The 19,139-nt window shown below is 32.5% G+C and overlaps 1 protein-coding gene across 5 annotated transcripts in view; it reads right to left on the bottom strand.

Annotated features, from left to right (window-relative positions):
• Positions 1-19,139, bottom strand: part of LOC116776527 (tau-tubulin kinase homolog Asator) — a 39,093-nt gene that overhangs the window by 13,375 nt on the left and 6,579 nt on the right. For 3 of the 5 annotated variants that reach the window (XM_061525533.1, XM_061525537.1, XM_061525534.1), the window contains exons 2-5: positions 7,647-7,787; positions 883-950; positions 655-737; positions 91-155 (exon numbers count right to left, since the gene is read on the bottom strand). In XM_061525533.1, coding sequence (XP_061381517.1) covers positions 91-155; positions 655-737; positions 883-950; positions 7,647-7,702 — 272 coding nt within the window. In that variant the 5' untranslated portion in view covers positions 7,703-7,787. The remainder of the gene's footprint in view (positions 1-90; positions 156-654; positions 738-882; positions 951-7,646; positions 7,788-19,139) is intronic. The other 2 variants (XM_061525535.1, XM_061525536.1) reach the window with 2 other exon arrangements.

Genomic DNA, 19,139 nt, shown 5'->3' with positions numbered 1-19,139 from the left:
CAAGTTATATTATAAGTAGCTATGGCCTACAAACTAGAAGACTCAAACAGAGAGTATAATGAGGAATACTACTTTCTAACGAGATGTTACCTTAATAGAGGGTTCGGTTGTACTCGGAGAGGGCACGCGGCTTCCACCCGCCGCTCTTCCCTCTGCTGACAGACATACAGATACGTAACATAACATATAAACTAAAGAAACAATGTAAAATTATTGTACAAAACGAACTCCCTCGTCGGTATTTTTCAATCCGACCGCATTCCGCGTGGTAGTTTGTGGTTTCCGCGCGGCAGTAAACGTTTTAAAGTGTTTTGATAGAAAGCGGGCCGGTATTTTGCTTTGTTAATGATCAACTCATTGCTTAATTCTTGAAATTTGTTATTTTCTACGAAATTGCGTAAATAACACAGGTCCAGGCCGCAATAATATCGTTCCTATATGTATTCAGTAGTTTTGTTTCGGTCCCACAATATTTGATATTTGTGTAAGACAAGGTCATAGCCATTAAGATTAACTTTCAGCTGTTAAACGACAAAACAAACGAAAGGCACAAACAATTGAGGTGTTTATTTCTTAGAGAAATATTTGCAAGAAAAAAAAGTGCCGAAAAGTATATAGATAATGGATTTTTTTGTGTATGTATATCTTATTTACCTGTGGTTCATTTCTACGTGATCTTGGAGCAGGCGCTGAACCTGACCCCTGAGATTCAGTGTCTGCTGATGATGAAGAAGATTCTGAAACAATGGTATCATCAGCACTTGAATTTAAATAGAAAGAAATGGATTGGGAATCTTTAGCGACAATTATATGACTATCTTCTGCCTCTTCTCTTTAATTCTGCTGGAAGCGGAACTAGTGACAGAAAATTCTAGAAGGTACCTGATCTGTTTTCAGGCGGCGCTATCCGTTTGAATGACTGATCTCGCTCACAGCCAGGCTCCTGTTCCCTGGAAATGATCAAGAATATAAAGATAATAAAAAATACCTAACAAAAAGCTTACCAGGGAACAAAAAAAATCATAGAATATGTTGAAAGCAGTATTGATGCAGTAGGCATTTTAATTGCTTTACCAAAGGGAACTTTAGTAATTTGGTAATACTAAACTGGAACCGATTTATTTCCAACTCTAGACATTTTAACCAGTGAAATTGTCAAATCAAGACATCTGTATATAAAAATATTAATCCCTACATTCCTTGGTGACGACATCACTCGTGAAGGGCTGGACCGATTTCAGCTGTTTTTTCTGTTGTTGTGTTTGTTATTGTCAGGAGAAGGTTCTTATGACATAAAAAAATGAGCGGATAAATAACAATTACGTTTAGTGCAAACTTTTTTTAATATACTTTTTGCTGAACTTATTTTAAATACGGAACTGTCAGTTGTTTGTCAGTTGTCTGTCAGTTGTTCAGATAGATCGCACACCTTCAAGATCGTCCACGAAGAGCTCTTAATTCTAAAGTAACGTTGTATTATTTTTTTGCTTTAGTTTGAATTACGGTTGATGGTAATAAATATTTTACTATTATAATGTATGGTTGTCAAAACTAACTATTTTCCACACCCAGCACCTTGGTCTGAATAGTACTTTGATGTGACAGGACAAGGTCTATTAGGTCTACTGGTGCTTCATATGTGTTTAAAGTTATAGATCCAAAGATATCTCTACAGAAAAATATATTTTATTATAGAATAGAATGTAAATGTTCTCTTGATACAACAGTTCCAGCTATTCAAGTCTTAGTTTTAAGATACAATATTATAATAAGGATATCCAACGTTACTCAATCCCCATCACAGAGACGGTTCTTCCATCATCAAAACTTTGGATAACCATTAAGAGTCCTTCGTCATAGTAACGTTAGTTGATAAAACTATTTTTATATTCATAATGCGCGTTTATGCTAATTTTATAATAGGGAGGTAAGGGTATCGATCAAATCGCTTCCCCGGGGACATCGGTGGATAGAACACGCTTCCATGGTATACATGAGGCCTTCTGCATTTCCTTGGATTGAAAACCAACCAAGATTTCATACTTAAAACCGGAAAATCAATACCATGCCAGAGGGCACAGGAAATAAATATCCCACAGAAACTCCGAGGGGTATTCGTAGGTCTAACATTGTCGAGAAAAATACACACTTGACCTTCCACATTTCTATATGAATCATTTGAAAGATAGTCTCAATTAACGTTTTAATCGTGTGATACAGAATGTCTGTATATAAACATTAACGTGGTTAAAAAACTAGTATTTTCAGATGTACCACGCGTTTTTTTATATATACATATTTTAAACTACGTAATTCAGACGTTTAGTTTACAGCAGCCGTGATCACGGGCAGACGAGATGAGAATCCGTCGCAGATCTCGTCATATTTACGTGGTACTTATTGTGTATTAGGCTAAAAGGTGTTTAAGGTTCAACGGCTACTTAATTCAACATGAATTAATCCTTTATCGAGTATGACATTAGAAACACAGGCTTAAACATAAAAATACTGTCTCGTAATAAGCACCGAGTTTAAAATAAGGTTCAAAGCGATTAACAGCGTACACGTTATTTTTTTTTGGGTGTGTTCGTTATTAAACCACTTTAATACTTATACACGTGAAGGTTTATGAATACTGTTAACGCAGCGTATGCAGTACGATTGTTAAAAACTTGTGGTATTTATATAGAGGTAACCTTTATACGTTGAAGGATAGTCTGTTCAGCAACACACCTATTTTAAACTAAATTCTATATTAGTGGTATTGTAATATGCTATGCTTATCAACGTTTCCTTGGAGGCCACAATCAAAGCCATCGAAAACTTAATATAAGATAAATGAAGATGAAAGATTTGTACTCAGTTAGGAATCCAACTGGCCCAATGGAATTAAATCTCGCAAGAACTTTCATAAGCCAGTTGGCTCAAAGAGTACGGCTTTAAGAAGAACTATGATGGATAACGGCAGCTATCAATATCATTTCAGAGAATAAACACGACTTTTTCGCAATAATCTTTATATATATATATATATATATATATAATTCTACTGTACGTGTGTATGTCACTGAGCTCCTAAACGGTTGGGTCGATTTGAATGTTTTTTTTAATGCGTTTCTCTGTCGCCCCGGATAGTTTAGATTTACAAAGCAGACCGGCAGGTGGCGCTGCAGTCTGCCATCAGGCTGTTTAAAATGAAAAGGCTACAGCACAGGTAATTATATGTATTGATTTGTCCCCTTATACAATTCTCTCTGAGCTCAACCCTGATGTTCACACGGACGGAGTCGACGGCAAAAACTAGTTTAATATTATACACATATATTATATTATACTATATATATATATATATATATATTTATATAATAGAAAATTAAACTCACTGGTTTCTGTCAAGCCTAAAGACACCCTTTTTCAATAACTTTCCATATCATTAAATAATATTTTTCTTAAAATAAATCATTAATTAATAAGCCCTAAATATTTACAAAAAAAAAAATTAACAGAAATTGATTAGACTCTGTCAGAATTAATAGATGGAATGATGGAAAACATTTATTTTAAATCTCATCAATTACTAAATTGCGTTGATCTTAACAATTGTGTTAACTATCAGACAGCTCTCCTGTTTTAAAAGCTGTGTATCAATTTACTTGTCCCATTTAATATTTTTTTGGTACTATACAATGTCTTAAAAATGTATTCCTTATTCTTTCTTATTAAATATGTGATAAAGCATATACTCATATTTATTTATTTAATATAAATATAATGAATTCATTATAACAACATTTTTTATCTCAAATTTAAAGCTTTTCCCTCAAAATTTACAACAAATTTACAATATATGTGGATATCTCATCACAGTCCCACGACTCCTAAGACCTGGAGGTGTAGCTCCTACTTCGATATATCCATTGACCAGTACCGAAGCACTGTTTAGGTTTCAAAGCGTCCCTTTTGATACAAGGGCTTTCATCAACCACGAGATCTTAGAAATTATATATTATCTACTATATCTGTATATAATGAAATGTATTTATGTCTGTATAACTGAAGTGTCAGGTTGTAAACACAATATATGATATATAAAAATATTTGTCTATTTGTCTGTTTGTTCCGGCTAATCTCTGGAACAGCTGGAGCGATTTTGATGGGAATTTCACTAGCAAGCAGGTAATATTAAAGATATTGCTGTATTCTTTTAAATATAACTTTAAAGAGGAGAAAGTATTAAATCAGACAAAATGATTTTAATTCTTTTACTTCTTTAAATTTACGAAATTATTTTATTTAAAAAAAGGACATTGTCCTTAGTAAGTTACCTTGTAGCTTAGTCAGGATCTGGTGAAGAAATCTTCGAGAAATCAAAAAAACTAACTAATGGTAATGACGAGAATATCAAAGACAGTATATTATGTGGGCAGAGAAGCAATTACTAGCTAGTTTGTTATATAATAAAAATATAAATATAATAAGGAGAGCACAAAACAGGCTTGATATAATTATTAAAAATTACGATTCGTATAAATATTTACAAAACATTATTACGATAAATAAGTTTAAAAAGGAAACCAGATAATACAGCTTAGGTCACATTTGTAATCGAACGATGAAAAAAAAGGCAAAGCCAGAAGCGCGACAAATCTATTTTAAATCCCATAAGAAACGTTTAACATAATTTTTTATATAAACTGAACTCAAAGAAAATATTTTTTATATACAAACATATTTAAACTAATTATAAAATTGTATCTTAAAGGGAAAATATATAAAATTTAATGATTTTTAAAATTATAGGCTGAAAAGAGACAGTCGTAAAAACCCGACCAAATCGTCTGCACTATGACGCTATGCGGTAACATAGAGTTACGTCACTTTTTAAAGCGGTCGAGTTATACTGAAACGAGAAAGCCGTATTTCGTGCTATCCCACCCACATATAATCGATTTTCAACAAATCAAAGAGAATTATTGTAATAAAATTTGAACACCACAAAAATTTTATATGAATATAAAATAATATAATGAAACTGATATAATTATCGCCTTTTAAATTTGATCAACTCACCCAGAAGACCGAGATAGGTCGCGCAGAATAAATTTAGATACGCTGAAAAATCACAGAAAATACACTCAACAAGCGAACTGCTGCGTTTTAATTTAATCTTTTGTTATTAAAACCTTTTTCGCAACGCTCGCGAGTTTTTTAAACGGTACGCGCGACATATTTTTCGTATTTTCTTTAGTTTTTAGCACGGCACGTACATCGATCGCGGAGCCATGACAGATGTCTTTGACGCGAAGTTAGCGAGATCCGCTCAGCTGACGGGTTTTTTCGTTGAGAATGAAGTTCGTTTCTATGAGTTCAACGACCCCTGTTTATTACTTTTCACTTTTCTTTTTCGCTAAATATAAAAAAAAGGTTTCATATCTTTATTAGTTATTGTCATTTAAATAGTTATTACTATTTATTTAGTTATAGACCTCCAGTAGACTTCCGGTTGTGTTTAGGTCTGTAGTCGTTATATCTTGAAACTTCGGTTTAAGAATGGTGAGTTTTTAAGAATAATCAAATTATTCATCATTATTATTATCAAAATTTTAACATGATATCTGAGCAAGTAATTTTGATGCTTTTGGAAGCATAGTTAGATAATACATTGCAAGTTATTCAAGATATTGTTATATATTCTGTATCGAGGAATAGTTGACCCAAAATGTTGAAGTCATGTAAGAAATATAGATGTCCTTCATTTACAGCAAAAATGTAAACACTTTAAACCTTAACTTAACGTTAAAACAGTGAGTCCTTAAATACGGATAGTTTTAATGTTTTTACTAACAAACATTCGTTTAACGTCACTTAAACGCAACATATATTAAATTAATATGAAAAAACGCTTCCAGAAATTCAAACCATTAAGTTTAAACAATAATAATGTTTTAGAAGTATTTTATACCAAAAAAAATGTTGAAATTACTGAATTATTATTTTATTACTGCTTTTAAAATCACACAGCAAATTTATATTCAGGACTTTTGATCGACAAACGCTAAGTTTTCACCATACTTGTATTATATATACAAAAATATATATACTTTTTATTTAAAATACACACAAAACAACAAAAAAAGCGACTCATCGAAAATGTAGTTTTAATTAAAAGCCAATTAGTAGATATCTTTTCAAATAAAATCATAATAATTTAATATAAGCGAATAAAATCAAGTGAAACAGGTTATTTGGACATATTTTGAATAAAATTATTTTAAGAAACACAGATTGTATTAATCAAGTAAAGGGCGGGAAACTTGAGACAGACTTCACCAACAACCAAGTAAATGCTTAAAGAAATTTGAAAAAAGAAAAATATGTAATTTTTATTTTTATTATATTAAAGTAGGTTTATTTTAGTGTGTCATTTTTTAATGTGTTTAAGTGTCTTAAAACTAACTGTCAGCGACATCTACAGTATGTCAGGTGACCTCATAGACTATACAATTGCTATATGTCGATCCCGTGGGAACTGCTAATTCCGGGATAAGTTACAGCCTATATGTTATTCTGATAAGGAAGTTATAATATTGTGAAGTTTGATCAAAATCCATTCAGCAGTTTCTACGTGACAAACATCTGCGTATTCATGGGAACAGCATACGCGTTTATAATATGATTAGGTGCCAGCCCCGGCTTCGCACGGGCTCTTTACAAAAAATATAAAATAGCATATTTAATTTTGAAAGTTATTAAACTTATATTATGATAACTTTCAAGTGGTACGCCCGATTTAAATGATTTAAAAACTAATTTACAGACACTGATGTAGGCTTGAATACGGAGTAATTTATTTTGATAAGACTAAATATTTATGTAAATACTTTTCCAATAAACGCTTTGGGAATGCCAATTTTTAAAAGTTATAAAATGGATAAAATATGTTATCCTTAAGGTATAGACACATGCCACCGCGGACTTTTCTGTAGACCTATGTAAGATACACAATTCTGCCATATATTATTTTGTTATATCTCAAAGACTTTAGGCAGCGTTTTCGTTAAAAGCTCTCAGACGGCTCATGTTTTCCCGACATCTTCAACAAATATCGTTAATGTACACACAAGTAAATACCAAAACTTAACAAATTGTACACAAAAACCTTCCTCGAGAATCATGCTATCGAGTGCTGATAACTGTTTGATAATCGGTGCAGTAGTTTTTCCGTTTATCGCGAACAGACAGACGGACAGACGCGGCGAGGGACTTCGTTTTATAATATATATTGATTAATCAATTGATTGACTGATACATTATGCAACTATTTTTTGCTCCTACATTTTATCTCTATAGTTTAAATGAAAATAGTTTTTGATAGAAATAACAGTTTAGGCAATTTAGTAATTATAATTCCGATTTAATGAAACATAAAAAGTTTATAGTATATATATATATATATTTGTTATGTTATATGAGACTGTTTTTAACAAAAAAATATTTTTTTAACAACATTTGTCTGTCTATTTGCTTGTTACGGATTATCTCTGAAGCGAATGGACTGATTTTGATGAGACTTTCACCGGCAGATAGCTGACGTTATAAGGAGTAACTGCTGCGAATTTTCTTTTTTAATGATATAATTATCTTACCATGGTATGGAGTGAGCCCAATCCAGTTGGACTCTTCTTGGAGCTACAAGAGACATATCTCTTTCTCTCTCTATCACTTTCTTTTTATAATTTTCTAACAACTCTTGCTACGTAAGCTATGTTCTCAGTTTTTCAATAGACCTGAAAAAAAGAAAATAAGTACATTAAAACGTGATCATTTATTGAATAATATGATGAAGATGTTTGTTTGTGTACAATAATCTCGGAAACTACCGGTGTAATTTGTGAAATTCTGTAAGTGTTATGTACATTAATAGAGCGAGCTTATAGCCTGGACAGCGTCAGGATATGATGAATAGGAGACGAGAATGACGAGGAATATTGTAGACATTTAATAATATCGGTATAACTACTTCTGTATAAAAACACTTTAAAATCTATTAAATTATGCTTCTTTACCATCAAAATTTAAAGGGAAGTCAACCTTGTGTTTAAAATAGAAAATATAGAATGAAGAATAAAGAACACGAATATGGTCCGCATCTGTGACCACTGGAATATGACGTACCAGTTGGCTCAACAACTAAGGCATCGTGTACTTCCAGGAGTTAGTCGAACCAGCGGTTTTATATAATATTATAAGATAGAGTTTTGTCTCACGTAAAAAAAATTCACTGTTGTTTATCTGGTTTATATTAAATAAGTTTGCTTAATTCAGAATACTTTACGACCACAATCTGAAACAGAAGCTAGATTTTCTAAACTGTCCCATTAATACATTTAAAAACTGTCTTTATGTGCTAAATAGCTGAGACGTAGTATTTATTATTTGGGGAACTTAACAACGTTGGGGAACACAAAATAATAGTTATAAAAATGTTGTCAGAAACATCTACAACAGATTTGAGTGCAGAATACATACACCTATGTACTTTTCCTTCAAAAAAAAAAAAATCGGTCCAAGTAGAAAAGTAAGTTTTGACAGTGGCTGTACTTCCTCTTTCTGAAAGTCCAACTCATTTCCACCAGAAGCCTGCACTGTAGTGTCTTGGCAGTCTACCACCCTCTAGAGACTGGTCGACCGCATTTGACTCGGCACTTGACTTACAGGCGGCGTGCCTCACATACCCAGGTTAAACTCTTGACTATAACCGTCTTCAGCTCTCAAGGGAATGTGAGAAACTTCGTATAGACATTAGCTATCAGCATCTCAGCCGCTTTGAAGATCACAAATTTTGTACATTTTGGACGCTGGTGGACATGAGTGCGGACTAAATAGTTCATAACATTGTATCTTCCGATCCCAAAGACGTGACTAGGAGACGAGGCTGAGTGGTAGCCTTGAACACAACTGTTTTTTTTTTATTTAACAACGCTAAGAGCCTATCGCAGAATTGCACCTTTTTGCTAATTGTTTCCGAACTGGCAAATCTACAAGGGTTCTGGACACGGATGACCACACATTATGGCCTAAATCTTCAACCGCTAGATCAATATCCCGATATTATAAGAGTCACTTCGAAGTTGTGAACAGGAATTGCAGGAAATTTCATCATTAAGTTTCTATTATCGGACAAGCAGACACAGGATGGGCCTCCATCCTTTCGCCGTAGACCTTCTCCGCAACCGGACGAAGCGATACCCTTCCTCCTTCCTCACGAACACAGCAAAGGATTGGAACAGATTGCCTGCGACTGTTTCCTTCTAATATAAATTGGCTTATTCCAGGGCCAAATAGCTTATCATATAAGTGAACAGCAAGCTGTACAACACATACGACTTAATTTCTATCAACCCATCTACCAACTGTGAAAATTGTCTGTTTTAATAATACATTTAAGATATAATCGTCTATGTTACAAGATCTTAAAGAGATCTTCAAAAAAATGTCACAAAAGTGGGTCATTTATTTGTGTTTGCCTCCCACGCGGTCTCTCTGGATGCACTTCAACACCATCCCATATATGAATTTGCTGAGTTAACATTACACCGACAGTTTTGTCGCAATAACTCATAACTGTCCGTGCTGAGTTTAAACCAAGAAACTTGCAATAAGGATGTATCCTCTCATAGGACTCATCTAACGACAAATATTTTAGTATGTCGTTATTTTAAGTTTATAGATTATCTTTAAATTAGGTATATGTCAAATTGTTCAATGGTTTGAGCAAATTGAGTGTTTTGATCCTAAAGCAATGTTTGATTGATAGATTATTGCACACTTGACTTCGTAACATTGTACAAATTCCTCGGATCCTCGTACAGATCTAAAACCAACAATTCTTTGTCAGACTGAAGCGTATTTTCTTAACTGAAGGTTACAAAGAGCTTAAGGAATATTGAATTTTCGTAGTATTTAATATAATAGTAGAGAAAGTATATCTTTGTCATCTCTGTTTGGTAGAGCCGAGACTGGGTGAAGATAAGGTCATAGGAAATTTATTTTAAGTGCATATCCTCGTCAGATATTACTTACTTCCATCACGAAATCATACTCAAGACTTATCAGGATACGGAGTGGTTTGTCATAACATTTCAATGAGTGTATACTCCCTAATTTTACCACGGATCTGTTTGACTCTACGCAGACAGTATTTACGTCGTAGTTAGTAAATTCGCACATGATATAGGTATATTAATGTACAACTGCAGACTGTCTGTTAGGAGTTTTAATATATGAACCAGTGGTAAGGATACTGGTGTTTATTATATATATATATATATATATATATAGTATGTTCATGACAGATTTATTAAATTATAGATAGTTTAACTTGTAACATTAGTACCGCGCTTGGAAGATAGTCAATAATGAGATCTAAGACTTTCGCGAGTTTTATTCATTTAAATGAAACTAATATATTTCGGATAAACTACGCGTCATTTATTTTTGTAAAAAACTACATACTCCCGAAGTTTCGACATCTCGTCTGCCCGTGATCACGGTTGCTGAAAAGTAACCAAAACGTCGGGATTATGTAGTTTTAAAATAATAAAATCCGCGTAGTATATCCGAAATATATTAGTTTTCTTTAGATAGCCAATAACATAGTAAGGTGTTGCAAGTTGATAAATATTCATATATATTATGTCATAGATATATTTTATGATTATAGTTTAAATATATGCAAATGTACAACGTAATGAACATAAAAAAAATACTATAATTCATGAAAGTCAATAAAATGATGATGTAATTCCTTCCATATTGATAGATTTGAAATTAATTTTTTAAGAATTTGGAGCAAATTATGGCTTTGTATCCTCATAGAAAGCAGATGGACTGCAGACTGGTAGAGGTAAAAAGACTTGAAAGGTGCAAGAAGCGCTTTATTTTGAATGAACTGGAAGGGATAACAAAACCATCTTTTAAGCTTAGCGTAAGCATAGCAGCTGATCATCCAACCTCGCAGTCAAGAGCTGAGTTTGAGATGTATGTATCATTCAACGAATCAGAATGTATCATATTGTCTTCTTCCTTGTCTTTCAGTCATAAAAAATTATCAATAACCTCACAGGCAGACGGAGACGAAACTTCTCATCATTCCATGGATTCACCGCGCGGTGCCAACTGCCGGGTCTATCGCGTTGTAGGGAGAGGAGCTTAAACAGTGCCTGGCACTTGAGATCCAGGTGTAGGTTTAAGGGGCCCTTATCTGACGCGCGTTAAACGCTCACCTCCACTGTCCCAGCTCCTCTCTCTAAACATTTGAATCAAATTACTGAATCGAGAAAATTCCTGGATTTTTTTTAATGTTATGTGTAAACCTACTATCAATTCTTTTACGACAATCTTCATGATTTAACTGTTTTCTTGTAAAGTATATAAATTATATTTGAATTTCATTAATTAAAGAGGTATAAATTCAAACCAACTTTCTCGTTTAAGTCAATACTTCGAACTCATAGTAAACTTTGTTCACACTTTTAATTTATGGAACTGTATTTGTAAAAGCCCGTTTTATAAAACTAACCTGTTTTAAACCAAGATATGGCCAGTAAATAAAACCCGTGGTTAATTTTATATTTTACTAGCTTTTGTCCGTGTCTCCGTCCGCGTGGACATTATAGTTGTTCTCTGCTATTACGGCCACTGAACCCGATCTGCACTTTATGGTTCCACCCGTGTAATTTCAGGATCGATGTCTGGATCAGGATAAAAGATAACCTATGTCTTTCTCTAGGATTCCATCTATCTCTATACCAAAATTCATCAAAATCGTTTCAGCTGTATACGCGTGAAAAGCTATCAAACAGAAAGAGTAACTTTTGCATTTACACTAGTAAGTCGGAACATTTTCTTGCCGAATCACTACACGACCTTCGTTTAATGAAAAAATATGCACTATCAACGAAGTATTCGCAACGTGATTATTGCCAAAAGCAATTCAGGAGACTTCGCATAAATACAACGGGAATAAAACTATTTGTGATTTATTTTGATCTTTAAGCTGAGCATTGTTAAATATACGTTAAATATGTTGCATTTAAGATACTTTTGTGATTTTCTTCATACAAATATATTGTTTAGTAAAATTACAATTTTAGAATAGTAAAAAAAATATTGCACGGATTACAGTACAGATAATAAATCACAGCGTTTAATTCAAGAACATCTATTTATTTATTAAAAAATTATTGTATTTTGTTTTGGTTACAACAAACAATTCTCAATTAAAAATAACCTTTTTTATTTTTTGGCTGTATGTGATAAACCCTGATCGTATTATTAATGTTAAAAAAAAATCTTACAGAAGCTTTATTCAATAAAATGATATTATTTTTTTGTTTCTTTCGAAAACTTTTAAGTCTAATATTGAATGTAAATATAAGGTACATTTATTAAACAACTTTCAAATTAGTTGATTTTAACAGAATTTTAACTATTTTGTATTTGTGAATAACTAAATATATATATATACTACGTAAATAGACACTTTTCACTGAATTTATAAAATATAATGTTTTTTACATACCTTAATGAATATTTTCATTTAATTGGTTTCTTTTAACATATTGCTATTAACTCTTATTATAATTTTAGCCTTGTTTCATATAATATGTAGAGATTATTTGCACCTATTGATATATGTTACAGGAAAACGGACTGTACGTCGGTACGTCGTTGATGTTTTCGTATTCTTAATATATCCAGAGAGCGCTATTTACAAACATATTACCGGGAGATTACTTCGAGTGTATTTATATTAATAGCTTTTACACGTAACGCGTAACAAGGAAGTACTGGAAATTTTGAACGTTTGTGGTTTTTTTGCCAAATAAATTTAATTTTTTTGTCTATCAGCGTCGTCTAAATTACAATGAAGGGGACTTACATTTTATTTGTCGCTGTTTCATGTATAAATCATTTTGGTATTTAAGACAAAACTTTCCAACGAGTTATTTGAAAATTGTGACTTAAAAAGATTATTGAAAATATATACCTAAATGTGTAACTATCACCAGCGCCATCTATCGTGAGTGTGTACGCAGCTATACCTTGATTCTTCCGTAACTACACGGAATTAATCTATAAATTACAGCAATATATTAAGCTTCATATTATTTTGTCTTAAATATATTGCTAAAAAGTTTTATCAAATTCCGTCCAGCAGATTCTGTGTGAAGCGGTCAGAAACGTCCGAGCATCCAAAAACATTAGTTTTCACAATAATAGCAGGATGTTGAAACGCTTTTTTCGTTCCGATAAACTTTAAGACTAATCATCTCTACACATTTGTCTTGACTGTACAATGGATCTCAAACTAGTGGCCATTCTCTCATCTGTCGTTAACCGGATTTGCTTACAAAGAATAGATTTTCATCAAATTTTTCTATAATTATAATATTTTTTTATTTAATTTGTTTCAACGCGTTGAACAATTAATGCAAGAGGAATAAAATATATAAAGCTATTCTTAATAACACGTGCGGATAGTTAGAGGTACGACTCATATAGAGGGTGCACTATTATAGCGACACTCACACAAACTTTGAGAATCTCTGACCAGTCTGGTATCCGTGTTTTGGAAGCTGTCCAAATTAAACGTTTCGACAGACAAATATAACAATAATTGTATGTACTTATGCGTTTAATAATATTTAATAGTAATCTCAAATGACTGTCATTAAATCACACTCCACTAAATTATTTGATAATTGGAAATCCAGAGAATTAATGCACAGATTATATCACAATAATTTAATATTAAAATCTACATTTATTTTTAAATATATTCGACGAAAATAATTTAAAACGAGATAAAAGGACCCTCCAATTAGCGTTTTTGCTTACGGATGATCTGGTCGTTTGCGAAAAAAACAAACAAACTGAAGTATATATATATACAGACTGAAAATGTATAACGTATACAGAATCCTCTCAAAGGTTTTGATTATAAAAATGTCGGTCTCATTCTGATAATAAACAAAGCATAATGTTTATTAAATATAACAAGATACGTTCAATGATGAGCCGACATCAAAAATATAAAACTACCCCACAAGGTCTCGAGACAAAGTTAACTTCTACTTGCATCGAGAGCAGTAAGCTGTAAAACTAAGAGAGCTAACTGAACAAGACTTAACCACAGTAACTCTCATCTCGTTTTCAATTATCGAGATTGCTGAGTGGCGATCGAAGGATATATTGTAAAATTTAATATTCGCTTATGACGTCCGAAATAAACAATAATCTTTAAGAGCACATAAAATTTTTATTAAAACGCAGGAATTAATTCGATTTACTTTGCTTAAAGCTTCGTCCAGGTGAAACAGGTGTCACGAGCCGTCAACACCTGGGACGCCCTAGGACTACGTGGTTTATAATCATGGCACATTAAGTCTCAAAGTGAGTCAGATATATATTGTTTATGAACTGAAAAAAGAATTGGATAGGTCGAGTCCATTGCCTAAAGTAGATAAAGGTTTATTTACAGCTCCTGGCTCCGATGCTATTTCATCTGGACGACAAAATTTTGGATAAGAGCATTTTTTATCGATAGTGTAGTACCAAAAATTCAAGAGACCTAACAATATTTGGAAATTTTTAAGGAAAACAGCGTAACTTCAGGCTCATTTCTGGCCTAAAAAGTACAAATGAATAGGACACTCATTTGTTGAAATAATAACAGCTGAAGGGTTTTTTTGGTACTCACAAAACTTTATACTTCACTGTCGTAACTACCAAACGAATGTATGTATTTTAAGTGTGTACGATATCTAAATTTTCTATCGATACAAAGTTGTTTGTCTGCTTATTTAAGTATATCTCTTTCTTTTTCCATCTCTTTTTATCTGTACACCACAATTTCAGCTCTTTTTAGCTCTACCAAAAGGATTTCTGGCAGAGATCTTTATTAAGAGATAAGTTATCTTTTGTGCATCACAATTCTTTTGTTGTAATTTTTACTACTTTTTGGTGCATAACTAAAAAAATAAATAAATTCTGAATTAAAGAGACTTAGAGGAAATAATCTAGTTAAAAATATCTTACCCGTTAACGTTACAAATTATTTTTATTTCTAATGTATTCTAATATATTAGTATTGTTACAAGTATTAAATGTGTTTCAAGCCAAACCCAATTTGGTTTCCTAAATTAGGTGTTTTCGTTGTGAAGTCGTTTATTATTTTGCCAAGTTTTTCTTTATTTCAGCGCCGTTCCGTGTAATTGGTGTTCTTGGTGTGTCTCAAAACTTGGAATTGTGACAGTTCTTATTTTTACCAAATAGCAGCGGAGCCAAGAAGGCAACATTCTGCTTTTAACTAATAAAGATTTAAATGATAAAGAGACCAAAAACTTATATGTAATTACAAATGTTTTGTCATGTCCTCCAATAACCGAGTCCCTTAGCAATCAAATTAAATATTCTTTTATTTAAACTTCTATGTTCCATTACGCATTCGCAAATATAAATTTTTATGCCAAAGAATATTCTCAATCAGCATGAAGATTCCAGGTGATACAAACCAGCTCTCGGTAAAACTACACCTGACTTTGGCCGCTATTATTGTTTTGCCGCTCCAGATACGTCGAAGGTAACCTCATGACGAAATATCAGTTTGGAGGAACGCCTGGCGTATATTCACTTGTTATTGGGTTAGTTTGTATACAAATAACATGAACAATTTTGAATACTTCACAAAATAGCTCACTTTAATTTGCTTTTATTATTCTGATTGTGTTTTGAACGCGATAACTTTTATCTCTTGTAATATCTATCCGTCGCCTGTCAGAAATCAATCAAGCTCATTTTCAGTACGGATTTTAATGTTTTTTTACAGTGTCTTCTTTGGATTTCTGTATTGCAGGTTTAAATCCATCAATCTCTATATAAAATCTCCGTACATCGATCGTCTTAATATACTAGTAGCCGATAGTACCTAGTACCTACTATGTAGCAGAATTTCGTGTTACTAATGCGTGGAAATTTAAATTAATTTAACAGCTCAATAATCTGTAATAACTCATTGGCTCTTAAGAGTCATAATTAAAAATCTCATTTAATTGAAATTCATTGAAATGCCTATTTATTAAAGTTTTTATTTCTCCCGGTGAGAGTAGATAAACAGATAAACAGACAGATTTCCATATTCTTTATATTAGAAATTTCTTTTTTCTTTATGTTCCTATTTCTTTTTCGTACAAAATTTATTTGGTAGGCCCTGATTATCATCGGCTAATTCTCTTGATGAAAAAAAGTTAACTCAACGTAACAAACATACAACCAGTACACTATTTTTTGCATTAATTTTTATTTAGAACTAAAGCGGAATCTTTTTCTATGTCAACGATTGGTTTCTCTTTTGAAAGTGTCAAGTGTTCGCAACGCTTCAATCACTAGAGGTTATTGACTAGTCGTAGAGCTAACCCATTTTGCTCGTCCCATTTACCGGACAATGCCGTTTAGCCGTCTTAATTGTATTATGTATATATTGTCTCCATAAACCTGAGACTATATTAACAGACCATCCACCAAATTTACGTAATGCGTATAATATGTATTTGAAGAGAAATAATTATGTCAATCAACTGTCAGCGCCATCTATTGCCTGTGTTGGATGACCTCCGTGTGAACTACAAGGAGTTTTAAGATAAACTACAGCCTACATATAATTCTCATGTTGATCCCATCATTTGTAATATATGAATGTAATAAATATACAATTACTTTTTAATAATCATTACCAAAGTTACTTATGAACGTATCAGTGTAGAGAGGAATCTCTGTTCGTAGAAGCCAAACAGAATCTCACAACATCGTGTATTATATAAAGATTCAAGTATGTCTGCTATGTGTATTAGGAAGACGCCTCCGCGTGCAACGACTTGTTGATTGATATAAAAATTGATCCAACCAGCAGACAGTTTAATGTCACTAAGATATTGATAGACGATTATACGTTCATTACTTTATGTACATATATATATATATATATATATATTGTCTGCACTCACGTATATAATGTAGGAATAATGTTGATTATTTAGATCGATAAGTAGGTATCAGTAAAATAGATCAAGACTAGATTAGTCCTATGTTATTTGTACTCTAAATGCCTATATTTAAGATGGTCTAATGAGAGCTGTTTATTTATTGTACTAAGATATATGACAAGTATTAATGACCGTTAATCAATTGGCACTAAACAATAACCCTACGTCCGAGCCCATATGACATGATAATCAGAACGTCACGAACTTGGCTCTGACAGCATTTAAATAAAAAATTGTCGATTAATCCACAGGTTCTTTTGTAATCATACGTAAAATATATTTATATAAAAAAAAAGTTCAGGATTTCTAACTATTATTTTAGACAACCAAAGACAGAAAGTGCCAAAAAGTATTTTTATATCTTGATATTATTAAAATACATAAAAATGTTGAGGTCTTATTTCCTTTATTATATTTGAATGTACCACAAAAATATGGCAAATCTCTAATATAACACGCTTTGGTAATTGTACTTCAAAAGCATCAAATTATCAATCAAAGCAATGTTTATATTCCTTGCAAAAAATGCGTTTGTGTTGTCAAAAAATCTACATCAGCACAGGTCGAGATTTGATCTGAAAGAAACCAACCAGAAACTGAAAACAGGATCCTTAACGGTTCAACGGAAGGAACGAGGTCCTTCAAAAGGATGAGATAATCCATTGAGCAGTTCCATCGTAACTTGAAGTTATACTTGACGAAAACTGAATAGGATAAAACACTTATATGACCCTTGCTATTTCTGATAAGAAGCATTATGGAAAGGTGATGAGATTTATATTAATTGTAAATTATTCGATTCTCAAACTTTGAGATTATTCTCCGCGTCTAATGTAATTTGAACTCAAGGAAACCGTATCTCCTGACATCAGCGAACTTTGGAAACCAGCCTTCGGAATTTGATTTTTAAGTGAGAGCTTCTAAGACATCTTTACTCAATGACATTTATCTCAACAAGTCATTGGGGAAGACACCAACAGCTGGGATTTAAAAGCTGCTCTCTAAAAATCTGTAAATTTTTTATCACTTATCTGAAACGTGATCTAGAAAAGATCAGCACATATCATTATGCACCCTATCGTGACGTTTACGTCAGTTATAAAAAGAAAATCGATTGCCTCATTAGTAATTATAGATTATGTGTCAAAATCTAAAATATCCAAAAACCTGCTTGTGATGTTACGAAAAAGTCGCATCCACGTTAGTTTTATTCGAATGTCATATAAATAAAATACTTCCAAGCAAAATAAAAACTCCATTATATTTATACCGACCGTGTCTTCTGCGGTCTATTCAAACGGTCAAACGGTCAAACCGTACTTTTTCGTCAGCTCGATCTAGGATTTTTATAGGGTAGTTGCAACTGTACATTTCTTAGACATAGTCTTTTTGGGCAAATAGCAATAGTTTTTACCTATAATAGTTAGGAATGATTGGTCCTATAATTTCTAATTATAAAATTGAAATCGCCAACCCGTCTTGAGCAAGCGTGGTGAATAATGCTCTAACCTTCTCCATGTGAGAAGAGGCCTTTGATCAGCAGTGGGCTTCGACTTCGATGATGATGATGATGATCATTTTGTACAATTTGATAAAAAAGTATATTAAAATAACCGTGAAACACAAAAGAAGCTGATCCTTTATTGTCACTGAATCAGTCTTTTAAGATGCTATACCATGACTATTAAACGGATTTAATATAGCTACCAGTGTTACATAAACTTTTGAGCAAGATAGAACGTCTATGCTGAAAAATCAAATCCACGGACACTGAAAAAATATATTACTAAGAGTTTAGTCGATAGAATTTAATAATATTAGCAAAAATAAAATTCATTGCTCCTTCCATCTAGCATACTTGGAAATTCAACCCTTTTTAAAATACATTAATCAGACAAATCCTCCCCAAAATATTTATTAAGACCGGGTCGAAATTAAGATCTAAGGTCATTGTTCCCATTTTGTACTACATAATACTCGCGTCTTTACCCTTGTCAATCTGTCAATCGCTATTTTAGTTTGCACAAATATTTA

Source organism: Danaus plexippus, chromosome 30, assembly GCF_018135715.1.
Source record: "Danaus plexippus chromosome 30, MEX_DaPlex, whole genome shotgun sequence".
Lineage (NCBI taxonomy): Eukaryota > Metazoa > Arthropoda > Insecta > Lepidoptera > Nymphalidae > Danaus > Danaus plexippus.
Note: the sequence above shows the minus strand (reverse complement) of the source record. Positions and strands in the feature narration are given on the sequence as shown.